We start from the raw sequence: 21,970 nt of genomic DNA, 5'->3' as shown, positions 1-21,970 counted from the left end.
AACAGCAGGACCCAACTAGTTTCTGCTGCCCGGAGCAGCTGAGAAATATGGCTATCTTCTTCCCCAGATTTCCTAGGCCCTCCTTCTCTAACATTCCCACCAGCTGTGTTTAAACTGCCAGGAAATAAACTCATCTCTTTAGGTCCATGTCCCCCCAGTTGTTTTTCATAGGAAGTTCAAATACCTTCCGCTCTGCAAACCCCTTTCCTCTCCCTTACCAGCTTTCCAGTTGGGCTTTCTGCAGTTTTGCCAAGGATTCCAGGCCAAGAGAAGCCTCGTAGCAGTCTCTCCCAAGCATAGGGACCTCCAGTCTTGGCCTTGCTTGAAGGCTACAGCTGCTTCTTAACCTTTAGCCTGTGGTGGAGCTTGGCCTCTGGCGCTACCGTGAGCTTTCACCTCCCTGATCGAGTGCACACGCTAGTCTCAGTTCCTCCTCCGACATCCCTGACTGGTTTTGTAGGGCCATCTGTCTCGGCACCTGGTTACTTTGGGAAGCTGTAAGACGCTGAGCTGTTAGGAAGTGGCTTTGAGGTCTCTTCCTGTCACCCACGTAGTCTATCACATCTCTAGCACAAAGATATACGTTGCACTCTGCTGGCTTGCACAGTGGTGGTGTAGTTGCAAAGACCCCACGGACTGCAGCCTGCCAGGCTCCTCTGTCCATGGATTTCCCAGGCAAGACTACTGGAGTGAGTTGCCATTTCCTCGTCGCAGCAAGAAAACCTTTAGATGGCCAGGGATTATGGGCTGATGTCTGAAAACAACGTGACTTATTTAAGATCAGCTGTAATCCTATAGCAACAGTAAGAATCCCCGGCTTAGGGTTAGTGCTGCTATGGTTTCCAAAGGACTTTGACTCACATTTTCTTATTCCGCTATCACAACCATCCTGTGCGTTGAGCAGCTATTTCGTATAAGAGAAACCTGAGCCAGAGACCTCACTATCTGCCTACTTTCTGCTCTGTAGCCAGGAAGCACGAAGGACTTTGAGGCAAGTCTCCTATCCCAGCCAGTGTACCCATTATGGTAAAGTAACTCTGCTAAAAAAAGATCTATTAATACATAGAATGTATGCAAATATTTACTGATCCTGTGCTTAGATTATGCTTCAGAATCGCAGTTCCCCGTTTCTTAGATTCTTTTCAGCTCCATGGAAAATCTTTTCCCCTACTTTGCTCCTTTTCCTGTTTTATAATTTTATTTGTTTGTTTATTGTTGGCTGTGCTGGGTCTTCAGGCTGTACGGGCTTTTCTCTAGTTGCAGGGAGCAGGAGCTACTTTCTAATTGCGGTGCACAGGCTTCTCATCGCAGCGGCTTCTCTTGCTGAGGAGCACAGGTTGCAGGGTGCTTGGGCTTCAGCAGTTGCGGTACATGGGCTGCAGGGCACAGGCTCAGCAGTGGTGGTGCTCGGGCTTAGTTGCTCTGAGGCATGTGGTATCGAACACGGATCGAACCCGTGTCTTCTGTACTGGCAGGCAGATTCTTTACCACTGAGCTGCCAGGAAAGCCCTACTTTGCTCCTTGAGTAAGTAAATATTAAAATCAGGGCAGGATAATCAAATTTAGTAGAGATTTTTAAAAACAATAATACCCAGGGCTGGTGAAGATGTGGATGGACATAGATACACCGCTGATGGGACTATATACATCGTTTCTGATTATCCTCGTTTGATGATAATCATTAAAAGCTTTTAAAATAAACAAAAATTGTGTGATGCAGCAAATCCATCCATTTCTAAAAATATTTTTTCCTAAAGGAATAGTCTGAGACTGCAGAAAAAAATGTACATATCAGAATATGTTTATCTCTGTTATTTAAAACACAGTAACAAAAACCTAAAGTAGTATGGATAGTCCATAACAGGCTAAAAAAGGGATATACTGAGACGATGAAACCATCTGTAGTAACCAAAAATGGTGCTATGGAAGACTATTTAGACTTTGGGAAGATGTTCCTATGTTGATGAGTGGGGAAAACTAAGAAAAAAAGAGTTAGGCAATGTAATCTAATCTGGTTTTTTAAAAGATAGCTCTAACTAGAAAGACTGTAGATCCACTTGTTAAGAGCAGGTATCTGGATTCTTTCTTCCTCTTCCCCTCCCTTCCTCTCTCTCTCCCCTCCCTTCGTTTTGTATTGTCCAGTCTTTTTTTTTTTTTTTTTTACAGTAAACTTAGTAAGCATGTGTAATCAGTAGGGCGAAGCATTTCTTCTTTAGATGAGACTATAAGAATGAGTCCCTGCAAGAGGTGGGTGGAGCTCGTGGTAGACTGGAAGCGAACAGGGAACAGCTAGTCTATGAAATTGCGAAATAAGTGTATTCTGGGACTGAATGTCTTTTTTTTTTTTTGCCAGTTTATCTAAAGAGGATATTGTAACAGATTCAAGGACAGTCAGCAGTTAGTCTTCTTAAAATTGGGCTGTGGTTCTCAGTCCTGGCGATCAGACCTGATTCCTCTAGGCAGACACTAAAGCCCTCTCTCCCCACTCTTTCCGCTTATCTCTGAGGAATTAGTTTTCTTCAACTCATCCACCAGAGCTGGGTGGGGGTGGGGGGGGGCGCTTTAGAAGCCCTCTGGCAGGAGGAAGGGAGACCCTGAGGGTTGCCGCACTCACCCAGTATCACTCAGCTCATCATCAATTTAACAGAGGAGTCTGGATGGGAGTCAAAGGTTGGAACCTTAACAAGGAGGTCTCTCAGCTTCCCACAGGCTTGCTAGACCCAAAGAAGTAAATCCAAATGATAATATTTTCAAGCATTAGCAACCAACTAGTGTTTAGGCTTATGATCTTTGGGATTTGGGTTTTTTTTTTTTTAACTTTTCAGATTTTTTTGTTTCTGCCAAACAATAAAATAATTTTTAAGGAAAAATGTTGCAAGGCTTTTAAGCAGGGTGCTCCCTTGGTGGCTCAGACAGTTAAGCGTCTGTCTACAATGCGGGAGACCCGGGTTCGATCCCTGGGTCGCGAAGATCCCCTGAAGAAGGAAATGACAATCCACTCCAGTACTATTGCCTGGAAAATCCCATGGACAGAGGAGCCTGGTAGGCTACAGTCCATGGGGTCGCAAAGAGTCAGACATGACTGAGCCTACTTCACATCACTTCGCTTTGGTGTGGTTGGACCGCACATCACTGGGAGGAATGTTACCAGAGAAATGCAGCCCTATCTTACTTTTCTGAAAAGGGATTATGCTGGGGGGGGAGCAGAGCTGGCATCCACATGTCTTGAAGAGCCAGGTGAAGGCGTCCGTGCCAATGATTCCCTAAGGAAAGAGGCACGTGACAGGGCTGAGGCAGCAGAGCCGTGACCGTGCCACGTGGTGATTAGACAGTGGGACGGGCTGTGAGGTGCGGTAAGGTCCTCTGTGGGCAGCATTTGCAGTCGGAGTGACTCCTTCTCCCCTTTCCCTCCTCCTACAACTCCTGCCTGATTTAGTCTTTTCTTTTGGTGCCAGCAAGGTTACCCCGTCAATTTCAGTGATGTGAAGATAGGCTGAGAAAGGATGGTTTGACCTTCAATGCTCTTAGGACGAAATCCAAGGTCTTTTCTGTGGTTTCCCTGATAGTTCAGTTGGTAAAGAATCTGCCTGCAAGTCCCGAGACCCCGGTTCGATTCCTGGGTGGGGGAGATCCCCTGGAGAAGGGAAAGGCTACCCACTCCAGTATTCTGGCCTGGAGAATTCCATGGACTGTATAGTCCATGGGGTCACAAAGTCAGACACGTCTGAGCGACGTTCACTTTCACTTTTCATGGTAAATAGACGCCTTTCAGAGGTGAATCTTGCCTACTTTTCTAGTTCTATCGCGGCCACTTTCCTTCACATTCTCCTGGTTTCTACCACAGTGTTCCTCAAACTTAATCACACTTTGACACTGTGCTTTCCCTGTCCACTCAGCTCCATTTTCCCCTTCCTTGCGGGCACACAGCCTGCCTCGCAGTGAGCTGTGACCATGTGCCTGAGCTCTGGCCAATGGAATACAGAAACCATTGCCTGCCACTTTCAGGCCGGAGCCGTGGAAACTGGACGTGAAGAATCCTCCCGCTCGTTTCCTTCTGCAGAGCCCTTGGAAGCCCCGAGTTGAAGATGGCAGAACCCCAAGTTGGGAGAAGCCTGGCTCACTTACCCACACTTGAAGGAGAACCTTCCACCAAACGCAGACTTGGCTTTGGCCTTATGTAAGAAAGGAACACCTATTTCAGTGAAGTGCTACGATTTGGAGATTCATCAGTTATAGCAGTTAGCCTCACTGTATATCATTTACCTAGGGAACTATTCATCCTTCAAGGCCCTCTTCAGAGGACCCCGCCTTCAGGAAGCCTTTTCTGATGACCCCAGGAGAGAGTCATTCATTCTCCAGTGCCCACAGCCCTTCAACAACGCATCCCTCTCCCAGACCCCTCACCCTCAGTCCTTGACGTACACATCTCACATTTGAGCATCCACACAATGGAGGTGGAGATAGGGATCTTGGCAATCCTAGCTTCTAGCTGAGCGAGTGAAAGATAGGTGAACAATATATAAGAACTCATCTATTCACAAGTATTTGTCGAACTCATTCTATTGTTCTAGCACTGAGAACACAGGAGTGGACAAAACAGATTAAAAATCTCTGTCCTCTGCATTTTAAAAGTTGACTTTCATAGTGCTTTAGATATTTGCCTTTCTGCATTTTAAGAAAAGTGATTTAAACTGGGACTCAAATAATAACATTTGAGATGTTATAGAGATAAGTTTATCAGAAGCAGTTGCCAGCACTGGATAATGTTACTCTACAAATACTTTTTAAAATGCCACAAAGGAAAACAAAACAAAACAACTCTGTACTCACGGAGTTTACATTGCAGTGGGGGAACTAGATAATAAGTAAATACATGCAGAACAGCAATGCCGGATCCATGCCATAAAACACGGAGGAAGGAGGGGGAGTATAGGATGGAGGCCTTCTTAGAAGGCGCCCCTGGGAAGAGAGCATGTTAGCAAATACCTGGAGGAAGTGAGGACTGAAGCTATGTGGGTGTCTGAGGGAAGAGCAATCCAGGCATGGTAGGGAAGCAGGTGTGCGTGGCTGGAGCAGAATGAGTGAGGGGAACAGAGGAGATGAAGTCAACAGGGTTGTGTTTGGAGGGCAATGGGGGAGGGCGGATGTGTAATTCTTGGACAGGCTTTGGTTTGTACTCAGAGGGAAGTGGGGAGCTACTTCAGTGTTTTACGTGAGGAAGTGATCTGAACTGACCCACAGCTTACCAGGTTCACTCTGGGCGCTGTGCTGAGGGAAGACTGTATAGAGGGATATGGGTAAAAGGACAGAGATGAGTCACAAGGCCATTGCCATAATCCAGATAAAAGATAAAGGTCACCTAAACCAGGGTGGTATTTGGGGTATATTTTCAAGGTAGGATTCACTGAAATAATGTGGGATATAAGAAGTCACAGATGATTCCAAGATTTCTTTCTTGCTCTATCTATCTACTTACGGCTGTGCTGAGTTTCATACACAGCAAGCACGGGGGCTACTCTGCTTGCAGTACTCGGGTTCTCCTCGAGCTGGCCTCTCTCGTGGGGAGCACAGGCTCTATGTGCATAGACTCAGCAGGCTCGCGCACAGGCTTAGTTGCTCCACGGCATGCAGGATCTTCCCGGACCAGGGATTGAACCCGCGTCCTCTGCATTGGCAGGCGGATTGTTAACCATTAGACCACCAGGGAAGCCCACTCCAAGATTTTTGATCTGAGCAACTGGAGGGATGGCACTGCAATTTAAGGCGATGGGAAGACTATGAGAGGGTGAGGTGAGTTAGGAATTTAGTTTTGAACTTAGGTTTGACATGCCTACGGTCACATCCAATTGGAGATAAGCAGTAGCTGAATGGATATGTGTCTAGAAAGGAGAAACCTGGGGTAGAGATACAAATTAGGGAGTTGTCAGCATAAAGATGGTATTTTAAACCATAGGATTAGATTAGATCACCCAAGGCAATAAGTGAATTTATTGAAAAGAAGTCTAAGGACAAACTCAGGGGTCCTACTCCAGAATGCAGAATTGAGGAAGGTAAGTGAGAACCAGAAAAGAGTCAACCCCTTCTGAGTTGCCAGGGAGACAGGAGGAGAATCCAGAAAAGAGTGTTGTAGGAAGTGAAGGGAACATAGCATTCAAGGAGAGAAAGATCAGTTATGCCAAACTCCATAGTCCAGTTGAGTAATATTAAGATTGAGAATTGACCAAAGGATTTACCATGTGAAGGTCATTCCTTATCTTGTCCTCAGTGTTTGCTCAATGAATGAGTGAGTGAGTGTATGTTAATGTCTCCTCCATCTATATTTGACCAGGACCCAAGAGTAGATGGACTAAGTCTTTTTTTCTCCAGAAAGAGTTTGATCAGCTTAATACATGACTGTAGAAATGATGGAATGAAATGGCTTTTCCTTCGGTGTCTCGCCTACCCCAGTTCCCACGTTATTTCCTGAGAACTGTAGAAGGTGGGAAGCTGCATGGAGTTCCCAGTCCCTGAAAGCTGGCCTGTCTGGAATTGCCTGTGGTCATTTCTCTGTACTGTTGCACACAGCCAAGTCATTCAGGCAGAAGAGTCAACAAAAATCAGAAGACAAATACTCTAGTCTCTACTTCACAGGGAAACATCTGCAAACTGACTTGAATGCATATAGTCAGTCCTCTGGGAAAAACCACATTCTTGAGATCCTTAACCTGTGGCACTGTTCAGTAAAAATATTTTCTTGGAAATTGTGACAATTCAAGGCATAGTTCCATAAAATACTAATGAAAATTTAAGTTGAAGACAGCTGGCCTTTGATGCATTGTAAAAAGGAAGATTTCCCCCCTAGGGCAGTCATTCTAGAGTGGCTACCATTTCATGAGAATTTACTGTGTACCAGGAACTGTGCTAACTGGGCATAGAGCAAACCCAAGTCTTCACAAACAGCCTGTAAGAATGGTACTATCATCACCTTCAGATTATAGATGTCATATATTACAGATGATTCAATGGAAGCTTGGAAGGATTGAAGGGGTCTCGTGGGACTGAGTATCTTTCCCAGTGAAGGACCCTTGGGAGTGACCTGTTTGCCATCAAGAGATCTTACTCCTGGACAGATGAGGAAGGCCCTGGTGCTGCTTCTAAGAAGTCAGCTTTTCCCGGGAGGAAAAGAGAGCACAGCGGTGTGGCCCTGGGAAGCAGCATCCTGAGAGCTGGGGTACTGGTGGAGGGTATAAAGAAGACTCCTGAAAGAAAGAAAGGAAACAAAACACAGTCACAATTTATTTTATCCTCAGGTACTTTTCAACTAAAAAAAACTTGACCCCATCATTTTTTCTTTCTTCCCCCCACAACATATGGCTTGTGGGTTCTTAGTTCTGTGACCAGGGATTGAACTGGGGCCATCAGCAGTGAGAGCACAGTCTTAACCACTGGACCACCAGAAAATTCCCTTGATTCCACTTTATAGGTAAGTGGAATGCCCTCTCCACTTAGAGAGGGTAAGTAGTAAAATTTATCCCAAGTCACAGATAGCTGGAAGGTGAAAGACCAAATTTTGCCCGCAGGGTTATATGGTTTCAGAGGCCGAGCTCTTTCCACATTCCCAAAAGAACTCCAGACAATAATGATGAGAGGTTCCGAAGATGTGGGGCTACTGACAGGCACCCATTAAAAAGAACTGTGTCACTCACTGGACAGCCTCCCCCAGCGCCTCTTGTCTGTGTGTGTGTTGGGAAGCAGTCCATTCCCATTATTCAGGGAGCAATTACTCCATTCTTGTGGTCCATTCAGGGCCATTTGCTTCTCCGCCTTTTCAACCATTTATTTTCCTGCTCCTGTGAGCTCTGTCAGGGCAGAGGGCAGAGGCAGAATGCTAGCCCTTTACTTACGTAAACGTGGGGAAATGTCTTACTTGCCATATGGTTGAAACAACTGGCTAACATGATATTTTAAAAAATGATCTTGTTTCTGAATTTCTGGTTGTCCTGGGTCTTCGCTGCCGTTTGGGCTTCTGTGGCTCTTCTTTGTTGCAGTGTGCAGGCTTCCCATCGTGGTGGTTCCTCTTGCTGCAGAGCGCAGGCTCTAGGGCGCACGGGTTTCTGTAGTTGTGGCACGTGGACTCAGTAGTTGTGGCTCCTGGGCTTGAGAGCACACACGCTCAATAGTTGTGGTGCACGGGCTTAGCTGCTCCAAGGCACGTGGGATCTTCCCAGATCAGGGATCGAACCCATGCCTTCTGCACTGGCAGGCGGATGGATTCCTTACCACTGAGCTACCAGGGGAGCCCCTAACATGACATGTTATACAATCTTGTCTGCCTGAATTATCTGGAACCCCCATTAGTTCTATTAATTGGTCCCATGGTAGGTTCAGCAAGAGGTCATACTCAGAACACAGGACCTTTATTAGATGTAAGCTCCATTCTAGAAACTCACAGGCCCAAGATGGAGTACGTTCAGTTTACATTTGTTCAGTTACTGATGGCATCACTGACACCTGACTCGCCAAACTGGTCTTCTAGAAAGAACCATGGACTCCCAGGGCTCAAGACGCTCAAGAGGCGACCTGAACTCCTCAGCCTGCCCCCTGATCCTGGTAGGGAATTGCCTCTCCAACCTGCAGGACACATGCCCTGGTCCTTTGCTGCAAGTCTGACAGTGACGTGGCCTTAATGTCACCAGGCAGCCCTCAGGACTGGGACTGTTTTTGTTTGTTTGTTTTGATTTGGCCTCACCTCACAGCTGGTAGGGATCTTAGCTCCCCAACCGGAGACTGAACCCCGGCCATGGCCGTGAAAGAGCCTAACCAATGGACTGCCGAGAATCAGACCTGTTAAAAACCTCTTTCCACACTGAGCTGAAGTCAGTTCCCCACCATGGCTCCTATTTCTGCTCTCTGGACCTACTGAGAGCATGTCTAATCCTCTCCTACATGCTAACTTTTCAGGTATTTCAAGATAGCACTCATGTTTCTCTTCTCTGCTCCTCCACTGCCCACGAGTTTAAATGAATTATAGTAAACTTATTTTACCTTTTTAAAGCAAGTAAAAAGTAAGATATTAGCAATATAATGCAGGTGCTGTGCTCCATCCCCAGTCTCACGCTCAGCCTCATGCCCTGTCAGGTATTCTCCACGCAAACTCGTAAATATGTGCTGAGTCGCTTCAGTCGTGTCTGACTCTATGTGACCTCAGGGACGGCAGCCCGCCTGGCTCCTCTGTCCATGAGAGTCTCCAGGCAAGAATACTGGAGTGGATTACCACACCCTCTTCCAGGGGATCTTTCCAACGGATCGAATCCCGTGGCTCTTACATCTCCTGCATTGGCAGGCAGGTTCTTTACCACTAGCGCCACTGGGAAGCCCTACTTGCAAATATAAATGTTTACATAATTCTGTGGACTGTGGGCTCTCACAGAAAAGCCTCTGGCGGGAGCAGTGACTAATAGGAGAAAGCAGAAGTCACCATGTTTACTTGTGATGGACATTTACAATCCGTGACTACCGCTGCGCGACTGTGGGCAGTTTGTTCAACCTTAATTCAGTTTCCTCGTCTGTAAAATGGGAATAACAGTTATTGCATGTTTTTTACATTCTGGGGATTAATCTAGATTACTCCTGAATCATTTACGCGTGGTACTTTAAGTCGCTGTTACAACTGTTTTCTCGCTCCCACTTCACAGACGGGGAAGGGCGCCTAGAAGGGGTGAGAGGTTTATGAGGGGTCGCAGCTAGTTAACAGCAGAGTGGAAACTTAAACACAGATCCCTGAAGACTCCGGCAGGCCCGGGCCCCTGCCTGCTCCCCATCGTGTTGGCGGGGGCCCGCAGACGTCCATCCTGCCAGTGCAGACTAGAAAGTCACCCGTCATCCCGCAGCGCGGACGACACTGGGAGGCCTCTACCAAGTACCCAAGATAACTGCAGCGAGCCCGGGCCTTGGCTCTTTGCCCTTTAGGAAGGGCGAGGGATGGGGGTGGACAACGCTGGCTCCGCAGGAATAATTCAAGGTTAAAGGCGGTTTTCGGCCTTGCGCAGGCCGCGGCGATCCCACGACGAGAGTGTTCCAACCTTTCGAAGATCACAGCACAGTTTCTACGCGGCGGGCGCACCTCGGGCGGCGGCCCGGGGCGGGGCCCGGGACTCCCGGTCTCGGAACCGCGGGGAGGAGCAGCGCGTCCCGGCCCCGGGGCGTGGCCGCGCGCAGGTGCGGCGAGAGGCTCGAGTTTCACTGAAACTTACCGGGTTCTCGGGAGGCGTGCGCGCAGGCTCCAATCAGGGGCCGGCGGGAGGGTGGCTTCCTACCCGAGCCGAGGGGCGAGGGGGACTCAGTTTCGGGGCTGTGGCGGCGGCGGGCTCCGGGTCCGCCCGGCGTCGGCGCTGCTGCAGGATGCGAAGCCCGAGCGCGGCGTGGCTGCTCTGGGGCGTCCTCCTGCTGGCGGCCTCTGCCTCCTGCAACCGCACCGTCGCAGGTGAGAGGCTCGGCTGGGAGGGGTCGCGCTGCTCGGGAGCGGGGGTCTCGGGCGCCGTGGGCTGGAGGCGGACGCCGGGTGGATGCGGGAAGGGTGAGTGCGGCCGCCGCCTTCTCCTCCCCGCACCCGGCGGCTCCGCTCCCGGCTTCGGAGCGGGGGGTCTCCGGGGCCCCAGCTGGGACCACCAGCAGGGGCTGAAGCCTGTGGAAGCGAGCGGAAGACAGCGGGGTGTTCGCGTCTACGGACGACCCGGGGGGCTGAGTCCCTCGCCGCCCCACCAGCCCCAGGTTTCTTTGCAAACACTAGTCATTAAGGAACTTTCGCACACTTTTCAGACTCTCCTGCCTAGTCCTGCGCGACCCGCGGAGTTAGCGAGTTGACGGCCTCAAAGAGCGGGATGGAGCCCGCGGCCTGGGAATTTTCTGAGTCGTTTTCTGAGCCTCCTGCAACTTCTGGAGGCCCCTCTTTGGGGTCGGCCCTCGGCATTCAACCCGCCTCCCCTTCCCCGGGGCCGGCAGCTCCTCTGGGACGGTTCGTGGCGGGAGTGGGGAAGCCAGGGCCGGGCCCTGTTGGTTCTTCGGGTGCCAGGCGCTCGCTCCGGGTTGTAGGCCAGTCGAACAGGTGAACGAATGGAACTTCTTGAACCCTGCTTCACGTTCGAGCAGGTGATCTCTGGGCCCCGGGTTTCCCGGCCCTTCGGTGCCACACCGGCCGCCACCAGGTCCGAAGGCCCGAGGCTGCGCTCCCCGGGCACGGAAGTACCCAGCTTGTGCGCCGCAGCCGGTGCCCGGGGTGTGCTCGGACTTGTCAGGCGGGAGGGGGAATCTCCCCGGCTGAGCTGCTCTCTCAGGGCGTGGGCGCTGTTAGGCCGGGTATTGCCTTCAGTTCAGTTCAGTCGCTCAATCGTGTCCGACTCTGCGACCCCATGGACTGCAGCACGCCAGGCTTCCCTGTCCAACAACCCCCGGAGCCTACTCAAACTCATACTGTGATGCTAACGGATGAGGAGCCTTAAAAAGGAAGTTTTTGTTTCCGTGCGAAATTTGTAGACCTGTTAAGACAGGTTCTCACTTTTATCCTCTTCATGAAGACATTGTAAAACAGCAAATCGCTGTGAATTTGAATCAGAAGCATGTGATTCTTTTCCTTCTGCAGTTACAGAAAAGGGTATTATTATGGTGGATACTTGAAAAACTACACCCCTGGTACACATTTTATTGTCAGCGTCAGAATAAAGATATTTTATTTCCTGAAAGTACTGAAACTGATGAATACATGTCCCTTTACTGTTCTGTTTTTAAACTTACAAACTTAAAATTTAGGGGCAAGGCTTAGTATGTGCAGACATCTTCTGTAAAATGTGAGGATGTGGATTCTTCTAATTTATCATCTAGACAATTCCAATAGGAAGCTTGCCTGAGTGTTTGGCTTGCTCTTGTTTACAAAGTGAGGGACAGGAGCTGGGAGGATTTCTGAAGTATAAGGCACACTTCATTTAACAACACGACAAAGATCAAGTTACTTGTTAAACAGAACTATTCAATATTCCCTTCCACATACTTTTATTCCTTTGCAGGGTAACTGCTAAAAGGTCAGTTCAGTAACAGTGAGACTTTAGGTAGATGGAGCTTTCTTCACAACTTGAAACTAAGTTGATTTTAATTAAGAAACATGGCATCACCAGTGTTTCTGACTTTCAGCACCTGTCTTTGCTCACCCGCTTCAGTCTGGCCCTCATGTATCCCCCTCAGTTTGCAGCAAGACGCATCCTAGACTTTTCTTCCCAAAGGTTTTTCCCTGAAACACTGCCTTATGGAAGGGAACTCAGCCTAGAGAGTAACCTTATCATTTCACAGATGGGGGCTGCTGAATTGAGGGGGAGAGGCAAGGAAAACTGTCCATCATACCCCTGCTTTCTTTCCTATCACAAGTGTGTGTGTGTGTGTGTGTGTGTGTGTGCATGCGTGCGTGCGTGCGTGTGTGTGTGTTCTTTACCATCTGAGTGATGGATAGTTACTTCTGTAAATAGTTTTCTCTCTCCCCCAACTGGATCACATACTCCAGGAGGCCAGGGACCCCTAACAGCACCTCCATCACCACGGTCCAACACATCTCTTTCCCTAAAGGACCTCAGTAAATAGTGAATGAAAAATGAAGTAAAGGGACTGACCCAGAGCTTCCTGGCAGTTGATGGCAGTTTGTCATTTAAGTTGGCTTTTTTCAGGTACTTACTTCTTTCCCCTGTGTCACAAGTCTGAGAAGTCCCCTGTAAAGCAGTCATTCCATTTTTCTTTCGGACACTGAAACTTGTGTTCCCTTTGTAATTGGTCATTAATGATACAAGCCGTATGTGATTACTGTAAAGGAAAAATAAGTCCAAAAAGGAGGTGGCATTAATTAAATCACCCTCATTACCCAAAGCATTGCTAACATTTTGGTTTCTAGCCTTTCTCATGCTTTCATACATCCATGCACAAAATATGTATTCATAAATAGAGAAAAAATTTTTGTACAGCTATGTGTTTATATAAACATCAGTCAGTTGCCATTGCTCAGTTGCTAGGCTAGATCCGACTCTTTGCAGCTCCTCTGTCCTCTAATATCTCCTGGAGTTTGCCCAAATTTATGTCCACTGAGTTGGTGATGCTATCTAACCATCTCATCCTCTGCTGCCCTTTTCTCTTTTTGCCTTCAGTCTTTCCCAGCATCAGGGTCTTTTCCAATGAGTAAAAGTAAACATCAGTAATGAGTAAACATCAATGACCAAACATCAGTAGCATGTTAGTAAATAGAAAACATTTTTAATGAATCTTAAAATGTTACCAGTGGATGTATAATAATTTTTAACTGGTCCTCTGTTGATAGACTCGGGCTATTTTCCATGTTTTAGAATAAGAGAGGACACTGCAATGAACCTGAAGATGGGACCTTAAATTTGTGTTTGGTCACCTGCCTGACCTTGTAGTTACTAATTAATTTTGATAGGTGATGTTTTAGTGAAGTGCGTGTTTGACTTTCTTACGGTTTTATTAGCTGGGCAAATGTTGAGAGGAAAACACTTCATCCTGAAAGAATACAAGAAATTTGACTAATGTGTCCCTAGAGAGGGTACCAAGTAATGGAAACTTTTCTTTTTTGATCTGTGCTCCCAAAGTTCAGAGCAAAAGAATATTTGGGGGTGAGGAGGATAATAGGGGAACGAACACAAGAGGAGAGTTTAAACAAATAAAGTAGCTGCTCTATGCCTGCTTGTGTTGGGAGGGTGGGCCACAGGAGGAAGCTTAATATAGCAAAGAGCAGGTAATGTTTTTAAAGTTAAAAGTGCAAATCAAAAAGGTTAAAAGTGAAACATCCCCGTTCTCTCCCTTCTTCACTCACAACAGACTTCTTTATGCAGAAATACATGCGTTGTGTAACAGTAGAAGGCTCATACTGTCCATGCCGTCCTACCGTTTTTTTAACCTATACGATCTAGTCACGGTCAATATAGGAAAATCTGCCCATACTTTTTTAGGGGGCACATTATTCATTGTATCAGATCAGTTCAGTTCAGTTCAGTCGCTCAGTCGTATCTGACTCTTTGTGACCCCATGAATCGCAGCACGCCAGGCCTCCCTGTCCATCACCAACTCCCAGAGTTCACTCAGACTCACGTCCATCAAGTCCGTGATGCCATCCAGCCATCTCATCCTCTGTCGTCCCTTTCTCCTCCTGCCCCCAATCCCTCCCAGCATCAGAGTCTTTTCCAATGAGTCAGCTTTTCACATGAGGTGGGCAAAGTACTGGAGTTTCAGCTTTAGCATCATTCCCTCCAAAGAAATCCCAGGGCTGATCTCCTTCAGAATGGACTGGTTGGATCTCCTTGCAGTTCAAGGGACCCTCAAGAGTCTTCTCCAACACCACAGTTCAAAAGCATCAATTCTTCAGTGCTCACCCTTCTTCACAGTCCAACTCTCACATCCATACATGACCACAGGAAAAACCATAGCCTTGACTAGACGGACCTTAGTCGGCAAAGTAATGTCCCTGCTTTTGAATATGCTGTCTAGGTTGGTCATAACTTTTCTTCCAAGGAGTAAGCGTCTTTTAATTTCATGGCTGCAGTCACCATCTGCAGTGATTTTGGAGCCCAGAAAAATAAAGTCTGACACTGTTTCCACTGTTTCCCCATCTATTTCCCATGAAGTGATGGCACCAGATGCCATGATCTTCGTTTTCTGAATGTTGAGCTTTAAGCCAACTTTTTCACTCTCCTCTTTCACTTTCATCAAGAGGCTTTTGAGTTCCTCTTCACTTTCTGCCATAAAGGTGGTGTCATCTGCATACCTGAGGTTATTGATATTTCTCCCGGCAATCTTGATTCCAGCTTGTGCTTCTTCCAGTCTAGCGTCTCTCATGATGTACTCTGCATAGAAGTTAAATAAGCAGGGTGACAATAGACAGCCTTGACGTACACCTTTTCCTATTTGGAACCAGTCTGTTGTTCCATGTCCAGTTCTAACTGTTGCTTCCTGACCTGCATACAGATTTCTCAAGAGGCAGGTCAGGTGATCTGGTATTCCCATCTCTTTCAGAATTTTCCACAATTTATTGTGATCCACACAGTCAAAGGCTTTGGCATAGTCAATAAAGCAGAAATAGATATCTTTCTGGAACTCTCTTGCTTTTTCCATGATCCAGCGGATGTTGGCAATTTGATCTCTGGTTCCTCTGCCTTTTCTAAAACCAGCTTGAACATCAGGGAGTTCACGGTTCACGTATCGCTGAAGCCTGGCTTAGAGAATTTTGAGCATTACTTTACTAGCATGTGAGAGGAGTGCAATTGTGCGGTCGTTTGAGCATTCTTTGGCATTGCCTTTCTTTATAAATGCCATAAATTACTGAACTTGCCTTTTTTTGTTTTTCGATGGACATTGAAACTATCATTTTTGTTTTACCATGGTAAATATTCTTGAACATACACTGTTTTTGTGTACTTTAGCTAGTATGCATGCAGAACAAATTCCTAGCAGCAAATCAGTGGGCCATAGGGCAAGCACACTTAAAGTTTTTGATATTTTGCCAAATTGCCCTTCGACTAGATTACACCAGTTTACACGCCTCTGAAAAAGCAATCCAAATGACATAGAGGGGTATAAAGGTAAAAAAAAAGTAAACTTCTCCCCTCCCCACCCATTTTACTCTAGAGGTGGCAGAGTTTATGGTGTAGTGGATGTTTTCCTAGACTTCAGATTTGTTGACAAATTATAACTGTTATATAGATGGAAGCATATTATTCCACCAGTTGCTTTCTCAGTTGACACTATATCGTGACTGTCATTGCATTTCAGTGTTTATTAAGTAGTTCATCTTCACCCTGTGAAATAGAAATGATGTTGTCTGGTTTACGGAAGGGTTAGAAGCTGGGACGGCATCCGTTCTAGACGAGTTCTGTGAGTTGAGGACCCTGTATGAGGTAGAAGCCTGTGCCCTGTGCTGGAAGGGCTTCAGGGCACGTTGAGCAGCAGCTCGACATTTACCAGTGTTAGTACTGGGTAGTTCTAGCACTGCTCAGTTACACCAAGTGGCACGCTGGTCGTGTGCTCTGCCCCTGGGTCGATGGACACAGCTAATATGAATGGTATTTTAGAGTGCAGTCATTCAGGGTTCTATGTGCGAATATTCTCAGGAAATCTTTCTTCCTCACTCTTTGAATCCTTCCCTACCTTTTTGTAGTATTTCTGGCTCCTTCCCCACCCTTCTTTATTTGAGTATCCTTACATAAAATAGTTTTTTATCTCTTTTCATGAACTTTTGGGACCTGGTATATGTTTATTTTTATGGAAAATTCTAGACACATGAAGATAGAATGTTGCAGTGAATCCCTGGTACCCCTCAGTCAGCTTTAGTAATGACACCTCAGCCTACTTCCTGCCTTCCATCAGGTGTCATTCTTTAACAGGTTTATTAAGATGTAACCTGCAAACCATACAGTTCACCCGTTCAAAGTCTACAATTCAGTGCTTTTTAGACTATTCACAGATAATCTATCCATCACCACAATCAGCTTTAGAATATTTTTTTACCCTATAAGAACACTCTACCCATCCCTTAGCCATCATCCCCCAGTTTGCCCCATTCCCCAGCTCCTGGCAACCACTCATCTGTATTTTGTCTGTGGATTTGCCTATTCAGAACACTTATTATAATGGACCCCTACAGTACATACTCCAGAGGCTTCTTTCAAAAGCACAACCTTTTCAAGCTTCGCCTGTGTTGTAGCATGTAACGGTACTTCATTTCTTTTTATTGCTAAGTCATGTTCCATTGTAGGCATTGACCACATTTTGTTTATCCATTCATCAGCTGATGGACATCTGGGTTATTTCTCCTTTGGGGCTGTAATGAATAATGCTGTTCTGAACATTCCTGTACAGGTTTCCATGTTTTCCTGTGTCCTGGGTATATACTTAGGAGTAGGAATTGCTGGGTTGTACGGCAATTCTCTGGTGAACCGTTCAAGGAACTGCCAGATGGTTTTGCACATCTGGTAAAGTGACTGTACCACTTTACCTTCCCACCAGCCGTGTCTTAGGTAGAAGAGGAAAAAATGATGACAACACATGCAAGTTATCAGATAAGCTTGTGAGTAGGTTGAACATCCTCCCTGGCATAAACGTGCCATGGTGAAGGGCTGCTCTTTCCCAGAAATAAAGTCAGGGCCTTCTGGGTCCTTACATTGCCCTTCACTTTGTTCTGTAGGTTGATGGACACTTGGTTGGGGCAGGATGTAGGCTGGCCATGCCGTTCATTCGTGATTTCGAAAGTTTAATTCATAATATGGGGATGAAAGTGGACGTTGTTAAAGCTTAGCATATTACTTGCTTAAATGTCAGAATACAAATTTGTCTGAACAGAAATCGTGCACCCAGCTGCCCGGTGACCTTGAGGTCAGAAGGCTTGCTGCCCACTCTTCTCCTTGGGCAGGTCTCCAGGAAGCCCTCAGAGAAGCGGGAGACCCCTGCCCTGGCTGAGGCTGTCCTTGTGTCTAGAGAAACAGTGTATGTGAGCTCCTGGGAACCTCGCTGTGTTGGACTTTGGGCTAAGGAGTGATGGGCCAGGCTGAGTTGTCTTGCAGCACAAATGAGATAGATGGCCATTATGAGAACAGTTGGAGACTGATGAGTGTGGACAGTTTGTAGAACTAAATGGTATACTGTCAGTTTTTTCCAGGATTCATAGAAATCATTGTTATGTTGTACACATACTTCATAACCCTCCCATTAAAAAAAATACCCATTGTAAAAACAGACACATGCACACACACACACACACGCACACAGCAGGGGGACTTCCCTAGTTGTCCAAAAGTTCAGACTTCATCTTTCAACGCAGGTGGTGCAGGCTCGATCCCTGGTCAGGTAGCGAAGATCCCACGTGCCACATGGCCAAAAACCCGAAACATAAAATAGAAGCAATATTGTAACAAATTCAGTAAAGACTTAAAAAATAGAAAATTAGGATTAAAAAAACAACAAAAATAACACAGCAGGCACACAAATCCAGACCATAGAAATCCTAGTAATCCCACCACCCATCAGAAGCCCCTGGAGGCATTCTGGATGCCCCTCCTCCTGTCTTCTTTTTCTTCCTTCACGCAGTGCGGGAAACTTTCTTCATCTACACTGCCCTGGAGAAAGGCAGGCTCGCCTAACCCTGTCCTCTCCGGCTTCTGCTGTTCTTTCTCAGTCCGTCTCACTGCTTCTTTTTCTCCTCAGCTGCTGTCCTCCTATTCTCCTCTGCCCGAGCTTTCAGGTGGTGACTGGAGTGCTGGGCACCATCTTGCCCGTGACCTTCCCACCAGCCGTTCTTTCTCTGAAGCGCTTGTATTTGGACAAACCAGCATCTCTGCGGTAACACTGATTTCTGTAATGACCCTTGTCCGCCTTGCCTTTCTTGTGCAGGAGACAAGAGACTGTCTAAAGGAAGAAGCCTCATTGGTAACGTGGATAAGTCACCTGTGGTCACTGGCAGAGGCGTGACAGTGAAACCAGGCTTTTCCGTGGATGAGTTTTCTACCTCCGTCCTCACTGGAAAGCTGACCACTGTCTTTCTTCCAGTTGTCTACACGATCGTATTCGTGGTTGGTTTGCCAAGCAATGGCATGGCCCTGTGGGTCTTTCTTTTCCGAACAAAGAAGAAGCACCCCGCTGTGATTTACATGGCCAACCTGGCCTTGGCCGACCTCCTCTCGGTTACCTGGTTCCCTTTGAAGATCGCGTATCACATCCATGGCAACAACTGGATTTACGGGGAGTCTCTTTGCAAGGTGCTCATTGGCTTTTTCTACGGCAACATGTACTGCTCCATCCTCTTCATGACCTGCCTCAGCGTGCAGAGATACTGGGTCATCGTGAACCCCATGGTGCACCCCAAGAAGCAGGCAAACATTGCCATCGGCGTCTCCCTGGGAATATGGCTGCTCATTCTGCTGCTTACCATCCCCTTGTACGCCGTAAAGCAGACCTCCTACATCCCGGCCCTTAACATCACGACCTGTCACGACGTTTTGCCGGAGGAGGTGCTGGTGGGAGACATGTTCAACTACTTCCTGTCTCTGGCCATTGGAGTCTTTCTGTTCCCAGCCTTCCTCACGGCCTCGGCGTACGTGCTCATGATCCGGACCCTCCAGTCTTCTGCCATGGATGAGAGCTCAGGAAAGAAGAGGCGGAGGGCCATCAAGCTCATTGTCACCGTCCTGGCCATGTACCTGATCTGCTTCACGCCCAGTAACCTTCTGCTCGTGGCGCACTACTTCCTGATTAAGACCTGGGGCCAGAGTCACGTCTACGCCCTGTACATCGTGGCCCTCTGCCTCTCCACCCTCAACAGCTGCATCGACCCCTTTGTCTATTACTTCGTTTCGCAGGACTTCCGGGATCACGCCAAGAACGCTCTTCTCTGCCGGAGCGTCCGCACTGTAAAGCGGATGCAGGTATCCCTCTCCTCAAAGAAATTCTCGGGGAAATCCAGCTCTTACTCTTCAAGTTCGACCAGTGTCAAAGGCTCCTACTGAGTGGTCCGGTTCCTCAATGGAAGTTCTGCTGGAGGCTTTGGGGCCTGCTTACCATTCCGGAGATGCTTCTGTTGTTTCCTAACCAAGTAGGTTTCACCACATACCATGTATATGCAGCACCTCTCAGGGTTGCTGGAAGCTTCCCTGTTTGCATGAGGAAAGTCCCCCAAATTCACGTGGAATGTCAGTTTCAGAATTCCTCTACTCAGGGGCTCCCAGAAATGGAACTGATTGAACCAGACTTTTCAGACGGTGCAGAAAAGACGGAAACCCCATGATGTGCCAAGACTAGTCTTGGCGTGAAGGTTAAAGTTTTTAGCTCCAACTACATCTGTTTTACCTCTGGGGTCGGTCCAGCTGCGTTAGGGCTTCAGGGCCCTCAGAGAAGATCAGTACAGTTGACCGGCTATACGGATGAGAGAACTAAAGAGGTGGGGGAGCTGCCCCAAGTCAGGTTTCCAGGCAACAGCAACAGGTTTGAATGGTGGGGTTCTTGCACCACTTCATCAAAATCATTGTGCATCTTGTTTGAAAATGTAGATTTATCGTACTCAGGAATCAGAGCTCAGAGTCTGGGGCAGGGCCCAGGAACCTGCATTTTAACAAGTCTTTCTTACACTCCAGTGTTTGGGAACCTTTGGTCTGGGTACTGCTTCCAGGAGCCATGGCAATTTTTGGAAAATGAAGCAAAACAGAACGTTTTGTGTCTCTTTCCCATCCAGCTCAGAACAAAGTCTGTTCATTGACTTATTGGGACTTCCAGTCATTTCTTTATTAATGCTTTGAGCTTTTGTATGTATCATCACTTCTAGGAAAATACGACGAGCGTTTTAAATGTGGAAAAGCTAATTTTGTGTCTTTTACTGACTTGAGTGAAATCTTCAGGTTGTCTGAATAGTAGATTTTTTTCACAACTAAGAATAGTGTTTACCACTTAGTATTTTTAAAAATTATTGTTGGCCTATTTATTGCCAGTTTTGTTGACTTTTTATCAAATATGAAATGATAAAGCCGTCTCTTGAGTTTGAACCACATCTGTCTGGAAAAGAACACTAAAATAGAGATGATTTGCAATGTATTTAAAGAGGTACTTGACTCCAAGCTGACTTTATGCAGCTGTTGTATTTGTGACCTTTTACAATAATTATTTTACTGTATGATTGATTTATAAATAACACATGACTTTTATTTTTTACGACTTATCTCTGAATTGTGTGGTTTTTGCTTTCATTTTTGTTTTCGAGGAATGGAGAGTAGGGAAACAAAAGCATCACTCTTCTAAGAAAAAATGGAAGTGATTCTCACACCTTATTTTTTATGTAAAGAGGGTCATATTGTACACATTGCCCTGTAATAATTATTTTTCTTTTAACTACATTTTAGAATTCACTCGTCTACATCTATGGATTGACCTCCATTTTTAAAGGATACAAGCTACTTAATATTTGGGGTATATTGTGAGGTTTTAGTCATCTGGTCATTTCCATACCTATGGCCCCTGGAGTTGTTTCTCTCTCCCTCTCTCTTTTTCTCTGTTAAAACAGTGCCACACTGAACGTCTGTATGTAGACATCTTTGTGAGTATTTCCGTAGGATGAGGGCTTCCCTTGTGGGTCAGCAGATAATTTGCCTGCAATGTGGGAGACTTGGGTTTGATCCCTGGGTTGGGAAGATCCCCTGGAGAAGGGAACAGCTACCCACTCCAGTATTCTGGCCTGGAGAATTCCATGGACTGTATAGTCCATGGGGTCGGAAAGAGTCAGACATGACTGAGTGACTTTCATTTTCATTGTAGGATGAGTTCCAGGAAGTAGAATGGCCAGGTCAAAAGTTGGGTGCTCATTTTAAATTTTGGTAACACTTGCCAAATGGCCTTCGGTAATGTATACTTCTACCGAAAAGTGTGTTTGCACTTATTTCCTGAAATGCTCATCCATCAGTCTTCTGAAATGTTTGGCAAACATCTGTTGCATTAGTTTGTGTTGAAGCAGCACAGCCTCCTGCCAGGCAGGACTGAATTCTCACGCCATCATTTCTTTGTTTTGGGTTCCTGAGGAAGATGCTTCTCTGTGCCTCAGTTTCTTGTTTGTAAAATGCAGCTTAGGATGAAATGTTTGGCACGTACTCATAAGTTTAATGTGGCATTATTACTGTTCATCTCTGACGACTGGTGTGGTCTCATTTCTGGTCTGCCGCCTTTCGCTTCTTGGCCAGATACACCCTGCCTTCCTCGCCGGCTCAGCTTTCACTCTCTGAGCAGGCTTCCTCGTGGTGGGCTTGGTTCCATTTTTCAGGTGGGAAAGCAAAAGATGGTCTACCCAGGGTAAAAGCGAGCAGAAACAAGGGGCTCACAGGCTGATCCAGTGGAAAGCATTTTTTTGGTCTTTGCTATTTCTTTAGTAGTCATTTTTATAATACATGCTGATAGTAAAAAAAAATCAAACTGAGTAAAA

At 46.7% G+C, this 21,970-nt stretch overlaps 1 protein-coding gene across 1 annotated transcript; it reads left to right on the top strand.

Moving 5' to 3' along the window:
• Nucleotides 1-10,380: 10,380 nt before the first annotated feature.
• Nucleotides 10,381-19,517, top strand: F2RL1 (F2R like trypsin receptor 1). The gene is made up of 2 exons (XM_068966092.1): nucleotides 10,381-10,462; nucleotides 18,406-19,517. Exons 1-2 carry the CDS (start codon nucleotides 10,381-10,383, stop codon nucleotides 19,515-19,517), a joined length of 1,194 nt encoding a protein of 397 aa, XP_068822193.1.
• The last annotated feature ends 2,453 nt before the right edge of the window (nucleotides 19,518-21,970 follow it).

This window comes from Capricornis sumatraensis, chromosome 2 (assembly GCF_032405125.1).
Source record: "Capricornis sumatraensis isolate serow.1 chromosome 2, serow.2, whole genome shotgun sequence".
Classification (NCBI taxonomy): domain Eukaryota; kingdom Metazoa; phylum Chordata; class Mammalia; order Artiodactyla; family Bovidae; genus Capricornis; species Capricornis sumatraensis.
This window is presented reverse-complemented; position numbering and strand designations above follow the sequence as displayed.

What these genes read in the sequence shown, in the direction of transcription:
- F2RL1 (XM_068966092.1), top strand. Translation starts at nt 10,381, where the DNA reads ATGCGAAGCCCGAGCGCGGCGTGGCTGCTCTGGGGCGTCCTCCTGCTG. An exon ending in CTGCAACCGCACCGTCGCAG is followed by an intron (nt 10,463 to 18,405) that starts GTGAGAGGCTCG and finishes TTTCTTGTGCAG; the next exon opens with GAGACAAGAGACTGTCTAAA.